At 52.1% G+C, this 24,914-nt stretch overlaps 1 protein-coding gene across 1 annotated transcript in view; it reads right to left on the reverse strand.

The window, feature by feature from the left end:
* Positions 1-20,036: 20,036 nt before the first annotated feature.
* LOC117651093 (zinc transporter ZIP11) overlaps positions 20,037-24,914 on the reverse strand; it is a 30,275-nt gene continuing 25,397 nt past the window's right edge. Inside the window, exons 6-7 of the mRNA XM_034394846.1 lie at positions 21,684-21,842; positions 20,037-21,054 (exon numbers count right to left, since the gene is read on the reverse strand). Of these exons, the coding sequence (XP_034250737.1) occupies positions 20,976-21,054; positions 21,684-21,842 (238 nt within the window). The 3' untranslated portion in view covers positions 20,037-20,975. The remainder of the gene's footprint in view (positions 21,055-21,683; positions 21,843-24,914) is intronic.

A 24,914-nucleotide genomic window follows, 5' to 3' on the forward strand; every position in this document is an offset into this window, starting at 1 on the left:
GGGCTTTGAAGGCGCTTTTTGAAGTGAAAGCTGTTTGAAGCGGCCAGGCCTTTCCTTTCCCGCCGTGGCCGTGCGGCCATCCACTCTAGCGGGGCGTGGGCCGCGTGCCGCAAGCCTGCGTCTTGGTCGCGGTTTTCGGACCCCGCCCCCTCCCCTTTTTCCCCCCACGCGTCCCGGGCCGCCTCTTGTGGGATTTCAGGACACGAAATTGAATTGGCCTGTCCTGAAGTCTGCGCACGCGGCCGACGCCGCTGGCACACTGGTAGAAAAATGCGACATTGGTTCTGCCAGGTGTCCGGCGGCCACGCCGAACTGGGCGCCGTGGACGCGCTCGACGTACTGCAGACTGATTCCGAGAGCCGTTTTCGTCGCTCTGTCTCTCTCGCGCTCATGGGGCGTCCCGCACAGGTGCGAGAGAGACAGAGCGACGGAAATGACTCACTGCTGACTGACCCCCCATTCTTGCGACCTGCAGGCAGCTTCTGTGCCGTGCTTTGCGCGAGGGGGTAACCACTCGCGTAATACCCTGTACACGGCAACCGTGTATTACGCGTAATACACGTGATCGTAATACCATTTGTGGGTCACATGTGTCAAATTTTGGCATTTTAAGGTCGTAATACATGTGTAATACACCCGTAATACAGCGTAATACCGAGTAGTCTGTACACTATTTCTTGAAGTGTTTACCCTCTCGGCTTTGCGCCCCTCGATCTCTCTCGCACTCCTGCGGCACTCCCACGAGTGCGAGGGGGAACAGCTTCCTACATTCGTTGTACAAAATTTGACCACATTCCACATTCAGGTGGCAAAAACGCCTGTAAGTAGGCAACATGTGTGGCAAAAAAGCAAGAAATCTTGCACATTCTTGCACATTTACACAATCATTGTACACAATTTTACAGTGGGTCACCCCTTGCACGAGTGCGACAGAGCAGGGGCGGCGCCTTGACCGGCTTGACGCGGGCACGCGCTCTGCAGCAGACCGATTCCGGCAGTCATATTCGTCGCGCTGTCTCTCTCGCACTCATGGGGTGCCCCGCACAGGTGCGAGAGAGACAGCGCGACGACTCGGCCTTGCGGACGTGGTGACGTGGAGGAAGTGCACGGCGAGCGCCACCGCCTCAGCCTTCCGCTCTCTAACGGATGTTTGGAACGGATTTGTAGTGTAGGCAGGAAGTGAACACACGTGCTCGCAGTGCGTGCGCCTCACGTGTCTCCGTTTCTCTTTCTCTCTCACTCGCAGTGTGTGCCCCTCACGTGTCTCCGTTTCTCTCTCTCTCACTCCCCCTCCCCCTCTCCCCGGACTGGGCGTGCCGGGGAGGAAGACGTCCCTCGGCCCGTGTTTCAAAGGGGCCTCTCTCTCTCTCTCTCTCTCTCTCTCTCTCTCTCTCTCTCTCTCTCTCTCTCTCTCTCTCTCTCTCTCTCTCTCTCTCTCTCTCTCTCTCTCTCTCTCTCTCCCCCCCCCCCCCTTAGAATCTCTAATGGCGGGGCACAGTGCTTGCACAGTGCTCGCGAATGCAAAAGCGACGCCTCCCTCTTAATGATTCGAAATTAATTTTGTCCCGTAATTTGATAGATATGATGATGATCTCGGTAATGAGGAGCCTGTGCCGGCCTGCCGACGGCCTGCCGAGCGCAGCGTGAAAAAATATTAAATATATACGCACACTCATTAGTGCTGGGCCGCACACACACTGTTTGTGCGTGTGCGCGCGCGCGCGCGCGCGTGTGTGTGTGTGTGTGTGTGTGTGTGTGTTCATTCATGGCTTACATCCGGCGTTACAATGAATGAGCCACGGTCGCGAGGGAAGGGGAGGGGTTGGGAAACCTTCATGTGAAGCAAGCGGAGAGAGGGAGGGAGGGAGGGAGAGAGTAGGAGGAAAGGGGGGGGGGGAGTTTGCAGTGGTGTAGAGAAAGCATGAATGAAGAGCTCGCGGGGACATCCGCTTGCGGCGGGGCGGGGCGGGGCGGCCAAAGCCTTGCATGGCGTGGCCACACACCGGGTCCGGTGTCCGAAGAGCCTGCCCTCCCTGCAAGCAAGGTGCACTCAGGCACATGGAACAGAAACAAAATATGAGAGGGGCTACTGATCGAAGTTCGTGTTTTCAGTCTTTTTCTGAGCATCACGAGTAACACACCCAAGCCGCTCTGCCGCATGGCACACCTGAGTCCAGACACGTCAGGTTTTGGGTGTAGCGATTCCGTACACATGATTTGCATGGAGAACGGGCTTTAGAGCTTACATGGATTTTAAAAGGAGTGTCTGGGGACTCAGGTGTGCACCGGTAAAACTGAGGCGTATCACGATTGACGTCAAGCGTAGAGAAGAAATTCTCCCATGCATTTAGATAGGCGGGAGAGGGGCAAAATGGAGAACTTATGCTTGAAGCCGAGCGTAGTTCTACTACGCTTGAAGAAAAGCGTAAAACTACGCTTGAGTTCTACCAGTGTGTCACGCACGCAAAAGTTTGAACTCCGTGGTGGGGCCGAGGTGGGTGTGTTACTCGGTAGCACATGGAGCATGACGGCCCGCTGTCTCGTGCTGAATTCAATTGAATTGCTTACTGTAATTACTTACTGTGATTTCTAATTTTTGTCCATCATTTTGTATACGACGCGGCTTCGTAAAGTTTTCACAGGGAAACTACGCGTGCCTCACCCTCGTAAAACTAAGGGGAAATTCTACGCTTGATTCGAGCACAGACCTACACTGGTGAAACAAAGGCATTAAAATTATGCCCTTTAAGGGCGTAAACGATGTACGCCCTTAAAGGGCATAAATCGTTAATGCCTTTGGGAAGGGCATTAAAATTTTGCTTGAAATTCCTATTCCATTTACGCCCTTCCCAAGGGCATAAACGATTTACGCCCTTGCAAGGGCGTAAAAGAGTATTTATGCCCTTAAGGGCGTAATTTTTATGCCTTTGTTTTACCAGTGTACGTTTGAAGATGTCTCGCCCCTTTTTTAGAAGCATGCTAGGCAATTACCCCCCGAGTCCTTCGCTTACAGTAGCTGCTTACTCGAACGCTAGAGGTCTGCTGAGGCCTAACAGCGCTGATGATGATGATGATTCAGTTAGGAGCATAGACAACTTAGGGTTAGGAGTGAGGAAAGGAGCGCAGGAGCTCTTGAACGTCTCAAGAAGGGCGTATGTACAGACTTTTCGCTTCACGAGACGCACAATGCTTAGCACCCTAATTTCGCCAGCGCCGCGGCCGGAAGACTGCAACACTGGACGGCACTGTGCGAAAAAACCACAGTGAATCCCGTTGATTTTTTTGCCGGGATTTACTGTAGTTCAGAACACAGGATTTACCGTGCCTGGCTACAGTATCTTCTGTACCTGCTACAGGATATTCCGTACTTCACTCCTGTGGTACAGCAAATCCCGTACAAAGTACAGTAGATCCTGTTAAAAAAGTACAGTAAATCCTGTACGCTGAACTACAGTGACAGCTGTACTAATCACTACAGGATTTACTGTGATTTTTTCCCACAGTGGGGGCTCGGGGCGGCACCTGCACCCAGCAGCCCCAGCAGACTGATTTCGAGTCGTTTTCGTCGCTCTGTCTCTTGCAGACAAAGACGAAAACGACTCGGAACCGGTCCGCACCTACGAACAGATTGGTATTACACTGGTAGCCAGCGTTAGGTTTCGTTTGAATATGATGTCACATTCGTTTGAACGTGACTCGGCCGTTCAAGTAGGGTGTCGCATTCGTTTGAACGTGAATCAACATTCAAACGAATGTGACATCATGTTCAAACGAACGTGACAAAATTCACATTCGAACGAGTATGACGTCACATTCGTCGGCTACCAGTGTAGGAAGCGATTCTTCGTAGAACTGTGCGGCCGGCCGGACGCTGCCGCCAGTCACATGACGACGCGCTAGTGGAAAAATGGGTGCAGCACCGACTACATTTGCACAGCCACGAGCGTGACGACCTGCATTGTGACGTGGATGTGACGTGGCCGTGACACGTTCGTGACGTTGCGCGTGACGGGATAATTAGCGGGCCGGCCGGCAGTGGCTGCCAAGCGCTGCCAAGCGGCTGGTCGAGTATGGAAAGCACCTGAAACAAAACGATGCGCGTGTTGACGGCGACGTGACGCCGCGACGCGCCGAGTCACGCGCCGCCAAGTCGCGCACGTGGGGACGCCCGGACGCACCGCCCCGACACTCTGTCTCTCTCGCTCCCTCACGCGGCGCCCCGTGAGTGCGAGGGAGACAGAGCGACGACGGCCTCGACGGCCACCAGGCGCGGATCCAGGGGAGAAGGGGGCCACCCGAATGAAAGGCAGGCAATGAGTGCCGGTTGAGGTTCTTCTCCGCCGGGGTAAAGTGACACCTTAGTATGGACGGCCATGTCTCGTTTTGCAGTGCAGGCGGGCATGTGTCGGCCCGAAATGGCATACGATCATGTGTGGTCTAGTCCTTAATGGTGGTCCTTGTCCCTGCCCCTGTAAGTACGCGTCTCTTGACGCGTCGCCCCGTTTGAACCGTCCGCGCTCGACGCCGGCCTGCCCGGCTGTTTCCTGGGCCTGCCGCCGCCTGGCGCGCGTCGGCGCGTCACCGGGCCTTCGCCCTGGCGCCGCCTTGGCGCCGCCCCGCCGGCCTATCTGGTCATCGGTCACGTTGCGCAACGCCGAGCAGCGCCGAGCGGACCGTCTCTCTCGCACTCACGGGGCGTGCCGCTCAGGTGCGAGAGAGACAGAGCGACGAAAACGGCTCTCGGAATCAGCCCTGCTAGGTCTCACGCACGCGCCGCCGCCTTCTCCCGCCTCGGGTTTCCTGTTTCGTGTCGCTGTACCGGTCAAAGCTGCATGCATGCATGTCACTTGTCTTTCTCTTTTTAGATCTTGTTTGGAGAGTGCAAAAAAAGGAGGTGGCGAATCTTTTGTTGGCGACCCCCTCAGCCTTGCAGAACCGGATCGCTGTGACCGGCGGGGCGGGGCGAGTTGAAGGGGCCCGCCTCGGGGGCAGCAGCGAGCACACTGTGTGGAGGAGAACTCCACAATTAAATGCGGGGGTGCGGATTTTGCACTCTCCGCACTTGGAGGTGCAGAATTTGCAGTCTCCATACTTCAAGTGTGGGAGTTCTCCACGTTTGCGCCATGCCAGGAGGTAGGGGCGCGGTGAGCTGCAGAATCACTCCGCGTCAGGGAGTGTGGAGTTCTCCGCACCTGGTTTGACAGTGGAGCTGTCAACCACGCCGCCGCCTCGCTGCGCCTCGTCACCTGGAGCGACGCAGAGCGACGCCACCCCCAGCCGCCGCCCCAGGACTGCCACACGAAGCAGCCCGCAGCGACCGCTGCGCAGTGCACAGCCAGCCGACAGCGTCGCAGGAGGGGCGGGCGCGCCTCACCAGTTCACGAAACTGGTTTTCTCAATGATTTTACAGATGTATTTGATTTCTGAGATCATTGTGAAAGCTGATTTCGATCTAAATCTTCAAAAGCGCGCGCCCGCCCTCGCACCACGCCACAACCCACCCACCACGGCCGCCTCGGACACCGACCACCCCAGCACACTGCGAGGTGAGTCCATCCGCATCGGACTGGGACGAAGTCTTGGACGGTAAGGAACATTTAGTCGTGAAAGTCGTGAAGAAGTCGTAAAGAGAGCATCGTCATTGTCTAATTTTACCGGCCCAAGCTTTGCTTTAAGTTCAGCCCATGAGCGCGTACACTCTAAATGTCTTACAGTGAAAGGCGGCACCATGGTGGATATTTACTCCATAATACAAAGGGTATTTGACAAAATATCTATAAGAAACACCGAATTTTAAAGGGAAGTTTCAAAGTCAGCTGCACCACCATAATATAGAGAATTTTCGGAATTTTCACCATAATATGGAGAATCTTCACTATAAGACTTTGAAAGTGTACATTAAAAGTGTAAATTTAAGAAAAATCTTGAAAGTTTGGTTGTTTGGTAGGTCTAGGCCTAATTTTTTCTCGTCGAAAAGATACTCTGCAAACTGAAATGTGTGCATGGCACGCTCTATTTGGAGCATGCCAAGAGGCACGCTTTAAATTGGAGCGTGCTTGGCAGGCACGCTTTAAATTAGAGTGTGCTTACCAGGCACGCTCTAAATTAAAGCGTGCCTGCCAGGCACACTCTAGTTTAAAGCGTGCTTAGCAAGCTCACTCTAAACTACAGCATGGACGGGACGGCAACCACTAAATATGTACTAATTCAAAGTTTCTATTTTATACTTTAGAGAAGCAACATTTTAAGTCTTGTTTGTGCTGAGATGTGTTTTACGTCAACAAAGCTTCTCCGCTGTTTTCACAACTATTGATGCATAAAATGCGAACTTGAAATGTTGCCTCCTTAAAGTATAAAATGGAAACGTTGCATTAGTACATATGTATTAAATAATTAAAAAATAAAAACCATTACGAGCATTCAGGAGTGTGGTTGCTGTAGTTTAGAGTGAGCTTGCTAAGCACGCTTTAAAATAGAGTGTGCCTGGCAGGCACGCTTTAATTTAGAGCGTGCCTGGTAAGCACACTCTAATTTAAAGCGTGCCTGGCAAGCACGCTCCAATTTAAAGCGTGCTTCTTGGCATGCTCCAAATAGAGTGTGCCATGCACACATTTCAGTTTGCAGAGTAATGAAAATTTTCGATTGAAAATTTGGTCCGTGGGAAGCGGTGGAAACTGCTCGGTGAAGTCTCGTCGTCGACAAAAGCTTCGGACTATTTTATGGAAAACTTTGTGGGAATGTTTCTAGAGAAGTAGAGGCTGCATCCTATCTCTAAGTAGCACTCGATGGCGGCGTGGCGGCTCTGACGTTGTGTCTCTGCGCCAATAGAGCGCCGACAGCCACTCAGCCGCCCGCTCTATTGCCGCACTTATGGCCGTCGGACTGATGCAACCGGGAAGTGGCAAATTTGCATTGTGGCCGCAAACCAAATGGTGGGGCAACGCGCTGCGTCGAGCCTCGAGCGTCAAGTATGGAGACAAAAGTTAGTAATGGATCCGTTCGCCTCACAAGTGTACGCAAACACACCTACACCAACACACACACACACACACACACACACACGTGGCGGACATGTGTATGCATGAGGATGATTGCATAGAGGATGCCACGTTGCCAGACTGGCGTGGGACTCAAGCGCTCCACTAACAAAAAAATTATGGAAATATTAGGAAGAGAAAATTTTTATACAACTATTTTTTTGCGGTATTTTTGTTTGCACAAGTTGCATCTTCTTTCTGACCAATTTTTTTCCGTATACAGTTACCAAAAAAAGGATTTGATGATATCTTGACCGATGGCTTATACCCTCCCTGAAACACATTAATAAACGCTAAGTTCCTGTATGCAGTTTGTTTTCGAAAATTCACGAAGGTTCTTTGTAATTTACGAAGATTCTCCGTTAATTTACCGAGATTCTCTCGTAAATCCACGTAGATTGACGAAAATTCTGCGTTTCGTAGTTATACTCTTTGTAAATTTACAAAGTAACCTTTGGCAACATTCTTGCCAGAGTTACTTACTATACCTTTGATAATTCTCCATTCGTTTTTAAGAGTGTAGTGGTCAAAAGGGGCAGGCGTCTTCCTCCTGGCGTGTCGCCCAGCGAAGCGCAGCGGACATTCGAGATGATCGATACTCGGAGTCGATTGCATCGATTGCAGCTGGCGGGCGTCGTGGAGGATCTCGCAGCCGGAGGGTCCGGACGGCATCCACTGGGCGGCGGCGCATCACGACAGGTGTGCCGCACACTGATTCCGAGAGTCGTTTACGTCGATCTGTCTCTCTCGCACTCATGGGGCGTCCCTTATAGAAGCGAGAGAGACGGAGCGACGAAAACGACTCTCAGTCTACCGGAGAAGCAGCTGCACACTTTCAGCCCTCCTTGGTCTCTTATTTACGTCTGTGTATTAAAAAGAAAAAAGTCCTTAATAAAGAAATATTGCGTGATTCCAACTGACCGAACTGACTTTCTGCAAAGGAAATGTCTCGTCTCAACCTTCGTCAACAAACAATATGCTTTCCCTGCGTCACTTGACCAAGACAAACCATTGAGAAGGAAAATAGGAAAGACAGAAAAGTCGAAGAATGTCGATCGCATGATCCGGGAAAATGAAACATCTGACGCCATCACCTGGCAGTTTTCCCCCAATTTCGAATATAGTGTGATTGTGGCACAATAGTCGGACTGAATGTTTTAAACTGAACACACTCATCCCAGGAACGTGACATCACGTTGAAACGAATGTGACAAAGTGTCACGTTCTTTTGAGCATTGTGTCACATTCGCTTCAACGCGAATGAGCTAATTTTTGGCTTATTCACGTCTGTACGAATGTGACAATGCTCTAAAGAACGTGACATTTTGTCACATTCATTTTAACGTGATGTCACGTTCGTGGGATGAGAGTGAAGATGGTTTTTGTTTTCTGGAACACGGTCCGTGGCAGTAGCTCGCTGGGACTCTTCAAACAATACAATCGATACAGTAGTCGCGATATGAATTTTAACCAATTACATCCGTACCCAAATTTGTTATTTTTTTTTAGAAAAGTTGCTACCGTACTGCGTTTTTATAGAACACGTATTCAAGCTACCTGTTAATACAAGTCAGTACATTTCATGAAAAAAATTCAATGCGATACATTTAATTGGACACTGGTAAAACTAAGGCGTACTATTACGCCCTTCGTGAAGCGTACAGCCCGTACGCCCTTCTTCAAGCGTACAAGAGTTCATGCGCTCCTTTCTTCCTATCTAAATGCATGGGGGAATTGCCTAGAAGCGTAGTTGTACGCTTCAAGAAGGGCGTACAGTCTTGAAGCGTAGTTGTACGCTTGAATGAAGCGTACAACTACGCTTTAGTTTTACCAGTGGATTTGAAGTGTAATGACGGAAAATCTGCACAAATATTTTCTGAACCGAAACCTGAGGCGGAATTAAGCAAGATGGCGACCCCTATGTTCAACATTACTACAATTTAGTTTATTTGCTCACGTCTGTAGTCGATCAGGCAAATACGCTGTGAATTCTTGACTGCAGAAGTCGACTCAACTCAAACTGCGTAACAGGTTCATCCGTTTCGGCTTCTTGACTACAGGACTGTGAAAATTTCGACTTTCACTTAATGACAATTTCAAGGCTAATTTTCTTTACAAGAAAGTCATCATACGATGACAAAGTTGTCACACCTGCAATAGGTATAGGGTTTGTGATGAAATTTTCATAATTATAAAGAGATGATTATGTCATACACGATTCTGTCACAAAGTTACTACAAATTTTTACAGTGAGCGCAGAGTTGCCTGTCTGAATTCTATACAGACTACGTACAGCCCGCACGAGAGCTCTCGCCGGCGGCCCCGGTGCCCTGATTATCACTGGAGCTGGTTCATTATCATAGTCCTCGCCGAAGAGCCCCTCGAGACATGCAGCGGGGCACAGCGGGGCCAAGGGGTCTGTCATCGATTCATGCAATCATTTATGTAGGGCAGCCCCCTCGCTCCTTTCATCTCTCTCTCTCTCTCTCTCGTACGCGCCGTGCTAAATTTACGAATGGGAGCTCCAGCCTTGAGGGCCGGGCGAGCGGTCACGCAGGGTGCCGTGCGCTGCGGTGGCTGCCGGTGGCTGGCACCACCCGGCGGCTAAAGGGGTGCCTGTCCTCTTGGTAACAGCAGACTGATTCCGTGAGTCGTTTTCGTCGCTCTGTGTCTTTCGTACCTATACGGTACGCCCCGTAAGTGCGAGAGAGACAGAGCGACGAAAATAATTCTCGGTATATCAGTCTGGAAGTCTGCAGCACACCTGTTACTAGTTTGCAGGGAACAAACTTCGGAACCCGCGGTGGACCACGTGCGCGGACAGGGGATGACTCCCCAAGGAAGAGGTTAAAGCAATCCCTGAGGCCAGTCTACAGGGACAAGGTGGTGCTCGTTGCCTTCCTCCCAGGTGGCCGATATTGTATTGCTATTCATTGACGACTGGACCACAATTGATGACCGCTGGAGGGGAACCACCTCCATTCACCCCCTCCCTGTTTCCCCCCGGGATCCGCGCCTGGGATAAGCGAGAGGGAGAAAGGGTGACCTATAGGAAAATGGGAGCACAAGAAATAAAAGAACATAATAAAAATAGTTCAAGGAAAATAAATGCCACTGCTAAGTGCATCAACACATCCCACAATCAGTACTGAAAAGTACTTGTTTTAAATTTGTATTATTCACAAACTATATATCGCCAAATCCAAATCACTTCCAAATAGGCTAATTTTGTGTGCAATCCGCATGTAGGGCAATTTGGCACCGCAAATTACTATTTCGGTTCATTGTTTCAAAGTCGCACTCCACAGGTTGTGCGCAAAATATTAATCAACTCGGACAGAGTTTTTCTTATCCCTTTTGTGTGCACTACCTATCCTATTGATATCGAACGGAACGTTTCGCAAGGCGAGATAGCGATGGCCAGGCCTGGCAGCACACTGGGCTTGTTCAGGGCCTTTATCACGGCTTTATCAAGCCCTGCGAGAAAGGATTAAAAACTTCCCGGCAGCAAATTTTGTCGATCGATCCTTGCAGGCTAGCGTGTTTCGAACAAAGTGCACTCTAAATGTCTTACGGTGAAAGGATGCACCAACGTGTTCTGGTGAAGACTTTATCCTTAATACAAACAAAATTTGTAAAAATATCTAGAAGGTACAGTGAATTATCAAAGGTCATACTATAAAATCAGCTGCACCACCATAATATAGACAATTTTACCATATCGACAATCTTCTGTAGACAACTTTTAGAGTGTGGACCACACTGTGGCAAAAAGGTACAGAAAATTCTGTTAATTAATTTATTTGCCAAGATTCTACGTAACCCCCTTATCAACATTCTTCGTAGAATGTTACGGCATTCTCCGTAGGACCGTACAGTATTCTAAGTAGGGCCGTACAGTCTTCTCCTTGGGACCTTACAGTTTTCTGGAAGACTACAGACAAAACTGCAAGGTCCTACGCAGAATAGTGACAAGGCTACAGAGCATTGGCAAAAGCCGTTTTCCGTAGCTTTTTGCCACAGTGCACTCTCTGCATTCGTCTGATAATAGCTCAACTCAATTGCTGACAGAAAGTCGACGCAGGCAAACCATAAAAACACAATGAATTTTGTTTCGTTACAATTGCTTTCGTCATAGAGTAGCATGTCAAAAACAATCATGTTTTCCTTTAACAAAAACGACATCGCTGAAAAACAATCGTGGGAAATCTTAGAACAGAAACTGTTGTCGGCTGGCAATCATGTTACATAACACACTTTGAACGACCTAACTTCCCGCATGTGGCATAATCAAAGACTTGACGGAAAAGTTGTCGTATGTAACAATAACCAGAAGGGCAGCGTGGGCGTTTCTCTACCAACTGTGCTGCTATCAAACTGAACAATGAGTATTGTTAAATTACAGACAAAATGTTCAACAGTTTACAGAATATTCGGCACAGAATAATTTATTTTAGAAATTCGAGACCTACATTGTCTTGAGAGTATTCTCCTTCGGTTTTAAATTATTACAAAATGTTTTTGGTCCTTTCTGTTTTTAGCTTAAAGTACATAGCAAGTACTGCATGAAGCGATTCAAATGTAAGGGTTTGAAAGAGTGTTAGATGGCAGGAATCGTCCAAGGCAAAGCGACGTCGTCACTCGGGCAGTGTGGACCCGTGGCCTGCAGACTCATTCCGAGAGTCGTATTCGTCTCTCCGTCTCGCTCGCACCTACGAGGGACGCTCCACGTGTGCGAGGGAGACAGAGCGACGAAAACGACTCGCGGAATCAGTCTGCTGGAACTCTCGAAACTCCGCGCGGACGCGGACCAAAGGTGCGGAAGGTAGTAACGTGCGTCTTCCGAGGCCGACCAGGAGCTGGAGCTGCCTACTACACTGGGAGTACAGGAATGTGATTCACTTCGTTCGTTTGAATACTTGCCACATTCTTCGTTTTACCGTGAGTCAGGCCTCATCGTTCGTGACCGGGCCCAGCCGATAACGACTCCGACACACTATTCAAACGAACGTGACAGCACATTCCTGGATTGCCAGTGTCGTCTAGCGAGGGAGATGGTCAAGGAGGGCGCACCGCACAGTGTGGGCCAGATGACTGGCGCCGGCGGCCCAAACTCTGGACGCGTTTTGAGCCCCAGAGTCGCTAACAGGACTCGAACTGTAAGTGTGACCCCACCAATGGTTTTCTTGTTCGAAGAGCAATCCATTGGTGGGGTCACAGGTTCGGTTCGAGTCCCATTTAGCGACTCTGGAGCTCAAAACGCGTTCGGGATTTTGGCCGCCTCCACCGGTCCCTCTGGCCCACTATGGGGCGGGCGAGGGGCTGCTGCGGTGCGCCGCCTCCCCGCGACGCTCCGAGGAGGCGGGCGTGGGGCGGGGCGTGGGCGGGGCGTGGGCGGGGCGTGGGGGTGGGCGGGGCGTGGGGCGGGGCGGGGGGGCGGGCGGGGGGGGGTGGGGCGGGGCGTCGCGGAGAGGCGGCGCACCGCGGGTTAAAATAAGTTGCGAGGCGGGCCGAGGGCTAGCCCAGCGCTGGCCCAGGGCCCGGGGGTCGAAAATAGAAGCAGGGCGCGGCGGGGCGCGGCGGGGCGCCCCTAGTCCGCCGAGAGGCCGTGGGGGGCATCGCCGAGGCACCGCCGTGCAGAACAACAACGCCCTGCCGACTCATTCCGAGATTCGATTTCGTCGCTCTGTCTCTCTCGCACTCATTGGGCGTCCCGTGTAGGTGCGAGAGAGACAGAGCGACGAAGACGACTCTCGGAATGAGTCTGCTGCCGAGTGCGTCGCCTCGAGGTTCTGGAACTCGAGGTGTGACTGCAGCCCGGCGTGCTCCGCAGTGCTCCGCCCCCGCGGCGTGCTGCCACGGCTGCAGCAAGGAGAGCCTCGCCGCCTCGCTCTGGGCCGGCTGGCGGCCCGACGGGCTGGGCGGCCGGGCCGACCGGAGGTGACGTCACCGAGATAATCTTACTCAAACGGTGCTTCCTGTGCGGGGCGGGCTGCTGCGGGGCCAGCCGCGCCGAGCGAAGCTACGCCAAGCTCCGCGAAGCTCTAGCCGGCCGGGGACAGTCACAGCACTGCGAAACTGCGCGAATCTATGCCACCTGAGAACCTGGACCTGGAAGACCTGGAGAACCTGGAGAACTCCACACTGTAGGTGCGGAGGGGTGGAATTTTCAGTCTCCACACTCTTCTAGTGAGTGGATTTCTCCATGTTTGGTCCATGCCAAGAGACAGGTACTATGTGAGCTACTCCACATTTGAAGTGAGAAGAATACTCCGCCAACACTACAAACCTAACTGTCTACGAAGTACACACTTACAAATGTATGCTTGCTGCAAGTACCCACTTACAAATTGATCCACGAAGCGGAAGAAGGGGTTAAGTCGAGTTGATTCAGTGACCTCTTATAAGTCTATGAAGTAAACATTAGCGAAAATATGGCCATATTTTCGCTAACGTTTACTTCATAGACCTGTTCTCCCACCTGCAAGGGTTAGGCCTTTCAAAAGTGCACGGATTCAACTTGACTTATCCCCTTCTTCCGCTTCCTGGCTCTTAGCGGCAAGCATGCATTTGTAAGTGTGTACTTGGCCAAGTATGCTATTGTAAGTGTGCACTTGCAAGCATGTAAGTGTGTAGACAGTTAGGTTTGTAGCGAAGGCGCGGATACAGGGAACAGGGGTTTTTGGCCCACGCAACTTGAAACTTGAATACGCTCCCATACTCCCATAGCACTTAGATAGCCCCCTGAAACGTAGGCAAAAAAGCCCAGAAAGTGCTCTTTTGCCCCACCCAAAGGCCGCTTCTGGATCCGCCACTGGCTTCACACTTGGTTTGACAGTGTGCGCGAAGCTGCACGAAGCTGCAGCCGGACAGCCGCAGCACACCGCTTTGCGCCACTCCGACTGGCCGTTTTATCCGCGCTCTAGCAAACGCTCAAATTGCGTTGAGCCTCTAACGGGGGCGGACCGAGCGGACGCAAATCGAGTCATGTTTCCGGTCGCTGCGTCGAGCGAGGTGAGCGCCACCTGGCCGCAGCCGCCGCACCGCGACGCACCGCGGCACTGCCAAAGCTAAAAGCACAATAAGTTGCAACTCCGCGCTCTGCGAGCGTAAGAAAAGTGCAGGGTAAGAAAATCACGGTAAGAAAAGTAAGTAAGAAAAGAAGGGTGAGAAAAGTGCAGGTTGAGAAAAGTGCAGGATAAGAAAAGTACAGGTTATTAAAAGTGCATGGTATAAAAAGTGCAGGGTAAGAAAAGTACAGGATAAGGAAAGCAAGGATGAGAAAAGGAAGGGCGAGCCTTTCCCCAAGCAACCCCTACCTCACAAACGCAGAGGGAGACGAGCGCAATGCGGACGGCAACAAGTGGAAGTGGAATGTCAAAATGAAGGTAACCTGTGCATTCATTCCGTTTGAAGGACTGCCCTTCGACAGAGATGCAGACGCGGGGTCCCACTCTGCATCCACAGCGGCAACTCTGTTGCCAAAATAGGCACGCAGAGGTTTTGTGGTCGCGCTAGGGACAGAAGTGGCAGGTGAAATACATGGGAATTATTTGGAATCTTCACAAAATTGCACGTAGTGTACAGGTTATGATTAGTGCCGTGCAGGAAATGTGCACAAAAGTGGGGGCATAAATGCAGCATCATTTTTCAACATTTTGGCCTAATCGGGGCAATTTTAGGAGGAGAACGAGATAGGCTAAAAAAAAAGCATGAACTCCAATCCCTTAGCGGAAATAATCGGTCATTTTGCCACAGGAAATAAATAAAAATGGAGCAAAATAACGCTTCGAAACAAGGCCTCTTAGCCTCTGACGCACGCAGCGACACGCACCAGGCTCCTTCTGCTTGTCAGCCGGGCCGTCCCCGTCTGGATGATGATGATGTCGAATTGGAATCCTACCTCCGCGTCGCGCGCGTCGCGGTCCGAGTGCTGTGCCCCGGGGGCTGCATCGCCGGCAGCTCGACGAGAGAGATTAACAAAGTTAGCGGGCGATGCAGAGGCAGTGCACCCGGCAAAGGCCCTGCCGGCAGCGCACAGATTCCGAGAGTCGTTTTCGTCGCTCTGTCTCTCTCGCACTCGTCGGGCGTCCCGTATAGGTGCGAGAGAGACGGAGCGACGAAAACGCCTCTCGGAATCATTGTGCAGCACAAGGCCCCGCACAAGGCCCCGCACAAGGCCCGGGGCACGCCGGTACCCTTGTCGGCTCAGCTCCTTGTGCCCAAGGTATTTGGGTCAAGTTGGCTGGCCGGCCCCGGCTGGCCGCCTGGCGCCACGGCTTGGCTTGGCCACGGCTTGGCTTGGCCACGGCTTGGCTTGGCCACGGCTTCTCAAGCTCTTAGGCAGGCTCATGGTATGTTGACGACAGGGCAGCTGGCACCTAGGCCATACAGCTTGGCACACGGGCAGCTTCATACAGGCCAGACTGCGGAGCGAGCTTAACTTAGAAGATTTAGCATTTCGGCTCAGCTACTTTGTTGCCAAAAAGGTAAATTTGGTTTTTTGAAGCTTGGCTATCTTGGCCAGGCTGTCTTGTGGCCGTTGAGGCCAGGCTTGGCTTGGACAAGGCTGTCTAGGGTTCTGGCGGCCGTGGCTGCTGTGGGCAGCGGCAGCAGGGCCAGCCTGGCCGTGGCCTGGACGCTTGGCCACCACGGGACCGAGCGTCCGAAGCAGGCCGAGACTGCGGAGGCGCACGCTTAAAACCTTACGAAGTATTTTCAGCATATATCGTACAAACTAACTTTGTTACACGAAGAAATAGTTCGTAAATTATGAAGTATTTTCTTTGTAAGCTTATGTATGCTCAAAATACTTTGTTGCCAGATGCTTTTCTTTGTAAGGCCTAAAATAGTTTGTAAGGTTTTCTCAGTGCTTGGCTCAGCTGGTAAAACAGAGGCGTGGTCGTAGGGGTAAGTTGGGGCAAGAAAGGTGCAGGGGAGGAAAAGTACGTCCTAAAGTCGAAAAGTGGCGAAGAGCGGTCCAGCCGAGTGGGAAATGGCGAAGCGTGGCAAAGGTGCATCGGTGCATCTCGAAGTGCAGAGAGTCGGGACGGCGAGGCACTGCACCGCGAGGCACCGCACTGCAAGGCACTGCAGTGTCGCCAGTCACGCGCTTCCGCTTGGTTCCGCTTCCGGAGGCCAGTCACTCTGTCTCTCTCACACCGCCGTGCCGCCAGGCCGAGCCGGACGGGGCAGGGCACACCCAGGCACACCACTGTGGCAAACCACTCACACGATGACGCGCGCGGGGGCAGCATTCTTGATTGAACTCGGCAGACCGATTCCGAGAGTCGCTCTTTCGTCGCTCCGTCTCTCTCGCAATCGTGGGGCGTCCCGTAGAGGAGCGAGAGAGACGGAGCGACGACTCTCGGAGTGAGTCTGCGGCGTGGGCGTGCCGCGCAGTGCGTGCGCGTTTTGGTGAAAGTGTTCCGACGCAGGAAGCACCGCGCGCGGCCGCGGCCCACACAACATCCGTCGCCGCCTCTGCGGCCCCAGCCTGCCCGAGCCTCCGAGGAAGGCCTAGCCGAGGCGCAGCCAAGGCCCAGCCGCGCCCGCCCAGCTTCCGAACACACTGTGAAACCGAGCACGCCACACCCGAAATGCGGAGGTGTGGCATTTGCAGTGTCTGCACCAGGCGCGGTTTAAGGGGAGGGGCGAAGGGGGGGATCGCCCCCACCCCCCTGTAGGCAACCAGCATCACATGTCCCTGTCCCTGTCCCTGTAGTAATGCTCTGAAGAACATCTGTTGAAGCCCTGAGAAAATCTCTTCGAAAAAAGATGGAAAATGAATGGAGTCTCTATGAACGTGATTATAGGGTTTTTCTCCACAAAATTTCGGAGCTAATTTCTAACAGTGCGTGCACCCCATTAGCATGCCGTACCTCGCAAAGCCGTGCCTTGCAGTGCCGTGCCTTGCAGTGCCGTGCCGAGCCGCTTGGAGCGCGCAGCGACATTCCTACGAATACCGGAATCATGTCAAGAGGGGCTGTGCCGCATCGAGTGGCTTCGCAGTGCTTCGCAGTTCGAGTTGGAGCAAAGCCCCAATCAGACGTCGTCCGCTGGCGTCCGCTGGTCTGCAGTCCGATTCCAAACAAAATCCTCCCCACTCCAAGGCCATTTCCCCCTCCCCGCGCCCCTGCTGGGACTTCCCTCGAGTGCGGGAGGGACACAGCGACGGAAACGACTCTCGGAATCAGTCTGCTGGAGGCGCGGAAAATCAAAATGCTGTCCCTCGGGAACCAAGGGAACTCGCAGTCACGGCGGTATGAAAATGGCGGTGGCGCCGCTCGAGCCGGCAGGTGCGGGTCCAGGACTCTTCCAAGGGCGGGGCAATGTAGTGCTTTTTGCTTACTTAAGGGGGCAAAGAAGTGCTCTCTCAGCACGTTTCTTTCTTTTTAGCAGGTGATACCTTTACATTTGAAAAATGCCATACCTAAAACTAGACACATGAAGGTGTCAGCGTTCTTTTATTTCTCAATTCAGCTAAGGATAATATTTTGTGTTTTCTAAGTAAGAATGACTTGTTTCCTTTGTAAAATTATTGACGAAAATAAATTGTCATTACACTATTTAACAAATTCCCGAGCAGTTTTGTAAAGAAACGTGAAGTACGTACGATGTTTGCCCAAATTACTTGCACACACGTACTGACAAATCGAGTCTAAAGTCAGTACTGCACGGTAAAAACGGAACCTGGTTTTCCCAGGAAGCCTATGGTAGAGACATAGGCGATTTCCAGGGGGCTCCTGGGAAAACCAGGAACCGTTTTTACCGTGTGACGTGCTGAGAGTGTGACTTTTGCCTACCCTTGAGGAGGCAGACTCCCAACTTGCATGAGGCGCGCCGTGCCCATGGCCGTGCCACTCCGCGGGGGGATTTTGCGCGACTGTCTACCTTTGCCTCCGCCGCACGGTTCGCGGAGCGAGGGTCGCGATCGGCTTATATGCCTGGAATAAAGCCGTCTGTGCTCCGAGACGCAGGCAAAGGCATGGCGAAGGCCAGGGACCGCCAGGGACGCAGGCTCAGACAGTCCGATCCGCCACTGTACGTACCCCTGTCCTGGCGCTCCCGACGGCAGCACCCTGCAGGCTGCAGAGCCATACTTCGAATAGAATAACAGGGCAGCTCATGCACTGAAAAGTCAAAGGACGGAATTCATTCCATCCTAGGGGAAAGAAACAAAGTCTCGCCATTCTGTGGCCAGAAACAAAAGTCTCACAATTTTATTTTTTTGGCGAGAAACAAAAGTCTCACCATTTTTTGGCGAAAAACAAATGTCTCGCCAAAATATGGCAATAATTGCAACCCCACTCTATTGGTTACCCAGTCAATTAATGCCATATTTTGGCGAGACATTTGTTTCTCGCCAAAAAGTGGTGAGACTTTTGATCAAACAAAAAAATGGTGAGACTATTGTTTCTCGCCACAGAAAGGCGAGACTTTTTTGTCTCGCCAAATTTTGCCCATCAGTCTCGCCATTCAATTTTCAGTGGGAATCGGAGAGAATTACCTTGGAAAAAAGAGACAGACCGCCAACGGCGGTACCCCCAACAGGTGTATCGTACTCTGAGTATGCTCCCTCATTCCAGGAACGTGACATCACGTTAAAACGAATGTGACAAAATGTCACGTTCCTTTTAGTATCGTGTCACATCCATGAGAACGCGAACAAGCCAGTTTATGGCTGATGCACATCCAAATGAATGTGACACAATGCCCAAACGAGCGTGACCTTTTGTCACATTCGTTTTAACGAGTCACGTTTTTGGAATGAGAGAGTGGTACTCAGATTTCCATGCAGGTGATAGAGAGGCCTGTCCAAAACTACCCCTGTTGCCAAGCCAAAGTACACTTCATCTGGTTCCAGGTCAAGCCCTGAGGGCGAGGGTGCGCCAACGTGAGCAGCCGCCCTTCAGCGTTCGACCAATCAGAGACCGCCATCCCGCTGCCTCTCGCAGCACCCACCCCGCCACGCCACTAACATCGCTACGACTGGGGCTGTGGACGGCTGTGGATGTACTCTTGAATGGGGCTTCTGAGTCCACTCGGCTCGCCCTACAGCTGCCCCCTCCCCCTCTTGCTGGTTCCGCCCCGCTGCAGCCCGGGGCGCATCCCGCTCTGCACATTTGATTGCGAGAGTCTCTGATCGTCGCTCTGTCTCTCTCGCACTCACAGGGCGTCCCCTAAAGGTGCGAGAGAGACAGAGAGACGACTCTCAGAGCGCCGATAGTGGTTTGGAGCGAAGGGCCCTCTGTTTGCTGTCGGGCGGGGCAGGGCAGGGCGAGCAGGGCCCTCCGAGGGCCTCGAACCGCAATTAGACTCGATTGGTCGGCCAGCCAATCAAAGCGACCGTGTGGACACGCGTGTGTGTGGACCAGTGTGGACACAGGGCGAAGCACACAGCGCTGACGCTTTGAAATGCGACGCAATAACTGTGCGACATGTCCCGGTCCGGAGGCGGGGATGATTCGAGTGAAAATCGAGGCGAAACGAGAGCTTTTCAAAGCTCGTGGATGATCGCAGTCGAACGGCGCCACAATTAGAAACATCCGCGGCGGGTCCAGTGGAAGAGAGAGAGAGAGAGAGAGAGAGAGAGAGAGAGAGAGAGAGAAAGAGAGAGAGAGAGAGAGTCTAATTTATAAAAGTTTTATAGGGGGTTTTGAAATGTACAATGCGGGCCGAATGAGGAGGGTGTAAAAAATGTTAGAGAGAGAGAGAGAGAGAGAGAGAGAGTATAGTTTTATAAAATGTTTTGTTCAGAGAGAGGGGGCGGGGTTTGAGTTCCTCCCTCGCGGCCCAGCCCTTTGCAAAAACCACACTTTGTAAGAAGGCAAAAAGTGCTACTCCCCCCCAGGCCGCTCTGGACCCGCCACTGGTTAGAAAGGCCTCGCTCACCTTGTTAACGCCGCCCGGCTATCAGCACTGCCGAGTCATGGCGGCCCGCATGGCGGCCGGTGCGGCGGGTGCGGCCAGGGACGGGTTGCACTAAGCGGAGGCCAGTGTGGTGCCATCATCACTTTATTTCAAAACGAGATATAAAATTTTGAGACAGCATAGTACAGGGTTTACATCGAAGTCGACAGTTTGCCGAACGACAAGGTCACATCCCCGATATGACTGTTTTTCCCACCCCTCTTCTCTGGAAGTACATATTTAGTCAACTAAAAGCCAAGTACACAAATGACGTAGTCGCAGCAGTATAAAAACATGAAAACGAATACATTTCCAAAACGCACCATACGTAATGCAAGATACATATCCACGTCAGGAAGACAGTTAAAAATAATTAAAAAATCACAGTGAGAGTAAGAACAATACTTTTTTAAAAACCCGAAAGCCCCCGTTTGAGCAAGCGCCACAAAACGCAACACGTCAGTTTTCCGGTTGGAAGGCTGAAGACGGTTGCGCGTATCGCAGCACTTACTGACCATGAGATCACGCAGTGCATTCGTATGCATACAAATGCCTGCCTTGAAATAACTACGTACATCACAGCAAGATGAACATCAACACCATTAAAGCAGACTTTCCCGTTTCCCCGCCCCCTTTCCGTTCACCTTCACTTCGTCGACCACCTCACTGTCATTCCACGAATGTGACGTCATATCAGTTAAAATGCGAATTTTTTTAAAAACGTTCGTTTGCATACGGTGCCACACTCGTTTGAATGTTGGTTGATTCAACGTTGCGACACCCTTGTTCGACTGCCGTTGTCACGTTCCATCGAACGTGACATCGTGTTAAAACGAACGTGACAAAATTCACTTTTCGAACGAAAATGACGTCACGTTTGCCGAATGACAGTGTGCTCTTTGCCGGTCGCACGACGAATCATTTTCTTTGGTCCTGCAGTCAACACTAATAAAATTAAAAGGTAATGAGCGCAACCCGATTGGCTGCGAATTAATTTAAAGGCGTCTGCCTGGCCGGTTCGCCCCTTCAGCCCAGCGCCGTGTCGAGGACCATCATGACGACGAAGCCCGCGATGGCTCCGCACGACGCCAGCCTGCCGTTGCCGCTGCAAGCAAGTCCAAATATTATTCTTCTGTCTCTCTCGCACTTATTGGCAAGGAGCGACAAGGACAGAGCTGTGAAAAAATGTAAACGAATTAAGTGAATGATATGATCATTAGGCTAATTGGTACAGGCGTCGAAAACAGGACGGTTTAAAAAGAAGAGCCTAATCACTGCAGCGCGCGCTGCGGATCCACTGGTAACACGCTCCCGTGACGGCGCTCCGATTTTGAATGGCAAAATTTGGCGTTCCAGGCCGCCAGAGAGTCCGGAGTGCCAAATTTTGGCGTTCTCAGAGGGCGATCCAGGGCCAGAGGGCCACATTTTGGCGCTCCGAACGGAACGCCACCGCACTGTCAGTCAGGCCAGTGGAGAACTCCACACTTCCTGGTGCGGAGTAATACTCCACGTTTGGAAGTGTGGAGTTTGCAGTCTCTATGCTTCAAGTGTCGCGTAACTCACGGAGTCCATCTCTTGACATGGTGCAAACGTGGAGAACTCCACACTCGAAGAGTGACACTGCAAACTCTGCACTTCCAAGTGCGCGGAGACAGAAAATCTCACACCACTGCATTTCCAGAGTGCGGAGTTCTCCTCCGCATTTGGTTTCACAGTGTGGGTAGGGGGACTCACCTGGTGTTGGCCTCGGGGATGAGGTCGTCCACCACGACGAAGATCATGGCGCCGGCGGCGAAGGCCAGGGCGTAGGGCAGCATGGGCTCGGCCAGCGACACGAAGGCGGCGCCCAGGACGCCCGCCACGGGCTCCACCAGCCCGCTCAGCTGGCCGTACCTGCGAGACGACGGACAAGTTGGAGACAGGGGCGGATCCAGAGGGAGAGAGAGGCAGAGAGAGAGAGAGAGACAGAGAGAGAGAGCGGGGAGGGAGAGGGAGGGAGAGAGAGACAGAGAGAGGGACAGAGTGAGAGACAGAGAGAGGGACAGAGAGAGACAGACAGAGGGACAGAGAGAGAAACAGAGAGAGAGAAACAGAGAGAGAAACAGAGAGAGAAACAGAGAGAGAGAGAGAGAGAGACAGAGAGAGAGACAGAGAGAGAGACAGAGAGAGGGACAGAGAGAGAAACAGAGAGAGAAACAGAGAGAGAAACAGAGAGAGAGAAGAGAGAGAGAGAGAGAGAGAGAGAGAGAGAGAGAGGACAGAGAGAGACAGACAGAGGGACAGAGTGAGAGACAGAGAGAGACAGAGAGAGAGACAGAGAGAAACAGACAGAGAGAGACAAAGAGAGACGGAGCGAGAGTGTCAAGTACCTACTCCCCCCTCCTCTGTCGACCCCTATGCCACCTGAAAAGCGGGCAGAAAGCAACACTTTGCCCCCTTTCGTAGGCAAAAAACGCTCCCCCTCAAGCCGGCTCTGGATCCGCCACTGATTTGCGGGCTCAGCGAACACTGGTGAAACAAAGGCATTAAAATTATGCCCTGGCATAAATGGCATAAATCGTTTAATGCCTTTGGGAAGAGCATTAAAATTTTGCTTGAAATTCCTATACCATTTACGCCCTTCCCAAGGGCATAAAACGATTTATGCCCTAGGGAAGGGCGTAAAAGAGCATTTATGCCCTAAAGGGCGTAATTTTTATGCCTTTGTTTTACCAGTGAGCACACAAAGGACCTCACCCCACGTCTGCGGCTGCGCGGCCAGGTCCGGCCAGGCCCGGCCGGGTCGCATCGGCGGGCAGAGAGGTTGATTACGCTTGCCGGACGGCGGACGGCTGGGCAGCCAAAGCCACGCCGACGAGGACGGCGAGGAGGACCCGACGGGCCCTTCGCCCTTCGCCCCTCGACCGATTTTAATTAACAAACTTATCGATCTTCCAGCACCGTTCGCTCGAGTGTCAACTTTTTGGTTCGGCGAACCGACCCCCCAACCCCCGCATGGTGCGGCGACGAATAAAAGGAAACTCAGCGCGCGGGCCGGGCACGGAGGGAATGAGAGAGATAACTGCATATTTCAGTCCTGGTCGAGGGCAACGAAAAATAACAGGAAAAGTAGCGATATACATCGGCAACTTTGGCCCGTCCCGTACATTAAGACACGTACGAATTTCGCCTATATTTGACCCTGACGGGAATTAAACCTGAGTCTGGGGTTAAAATAAATGTCGTTTTCGTCATCAGCACCCTCAAAAACATCAGAAACAATGCAAAAAATCGAATAAAAAGAATGTTCAAAAAATACACCGCTGGGATTTGAACCCGGGTCCGAACTTCTCCGATTCGCTCGAAACTGGCACCATTGGTTTTTTCTTGTCGCCCCGATTCCAAAAATACCCCTACATGCCCTCCTAGCTGCATCCGTTGCCGAGATCCTCCTCGACCCCATGTAGACCATGATGCACCTGCAGCAGCGCCCCCGGGGCTCGGATCGGATTTGCTGCCACCGAGCGGTTCTTAGGGTCACCCAAGGAGGCTGCATACCAAATTTGGTCAAGATCGGACCACGGGAAGTCCTCGGACGGACGGACGCACAGCAGGGATCATACTACACTGAGAGAAGGGGTCGGTGCCTCACGATAAAACTGTGTTTTGTGGAACCCCCCAATGGCGACAGTTACACGAGTTCATTCCTTGCAACTGTTCAGCCGATGATCACAATAAGACTGCTAAATAGTGAGAGTGACTGAACCGCCAATAATAGTCAGCATGAAAGGACTCGATTAAACTGGCTTTAGTCATAGGCTTGATCGATGGTCAGTAGTCGCGACTAAAGCGTTTAGGTGTGGCACCGAAACACTGGCGATGCGACACTCAACACGGAAGTCGCGTTGCCATCGCCCAGCGCTCCGCCATATTCTCAATAGTGCGGTAGCTCAGTGGTCTCCGTGCCTGGAGGCTGGATAGGAAGCCGGGTTCGGGGGTTCAACTCCCCGTAGCGCAACCAGTTTCTCCTGGCATAGTATATTTGTATACTATTGTGCTGTCAGGAGATGGACTGTGGGACACTTGGGACCCCAGGAAAGGGAGCGAGCTATCATTTTCTCGGTGCGTCCGCACACATTCGTCAGTCCAAGAGGCCCATCAATGCCGGCCTCTCTCAGTCAGCCAGGTGGCCGAGTTGGTAGAGCGACGGACTCGTAACACGTAGGTCCGTGGTTCGAGCACTCGTTTTGGAGTCGTTTTTTCATCGGTTTACGTTTATGTGTCAGGACTAAACAGTCAATCGTCAGATCTTATCGCATTCAGTCACTGTAACAAGATTAGATTCAGTGGCAGTGGCTAAAATAGACAGACGACATGTTGGAAAAAGAGTACATCTCACAATTAAAGTAGTGCGACTAAACGATTTAAATGTGGCCATCGAACGTTTAATTGAACCCCCAGCGACCAAACAGATTGGTTGTCACAGCTGTAAGTTTAGGTGCGGCCCCAAAACATTTCCCTCAGTGTATATGCCCGTCCCTCCGTCATTTTTTTACAAAAAATAAACGGGACGGGCCAAAAAGGAAAATCTACGCGGGCCTGGCACTGGCATGAAGAGGAAAAGAGATAACTGCATTTTTCAATCCTGGCCGAGGGAAACGAATAAAAAGGATACTCCTTCGCGCGGGCCGGATATAGAGTGGGAGAGAGAAAACTGCATTTTTCAGCCCTGCTCGAGGGCAACGCGGGAAAGAGGAAAACTCTACGCGGGCCTGACGCTGGCATGAAGAGGGAGAGAGGTAACTGTATTTTTCAACCCTGGCCGAGGGCAACGAATAGGAGGGCGGGCCGGCGGGCTGCCGCGGCCGGACGTGGAGTGGGAGAGAGACAACTGCAGTGGCCGAGGGCGAGGTCCTGGTCGACGTGGGGTGGGAGAGAGACAACTGCAGTGGCCGAGGGCGAGGTCCTGGTCGACGTGGGGTGGGA

Source organism: Thrips palmi, unplaced genomic scaffold (assembly GCF_012932325.1).
Source record: "Thrips palmi isolate BJ-2018 unplaced genomic scaffold, TpBJ-2018v1 HiC_scaffold_5, whole genome shotgun sequence".
Classification (NCBI taxonomy): Eukaryota; Metazoa; Arthropoda; class Insecta; order Thysanoptera; family Thripidae; genus Thrips; species Thrips palmi.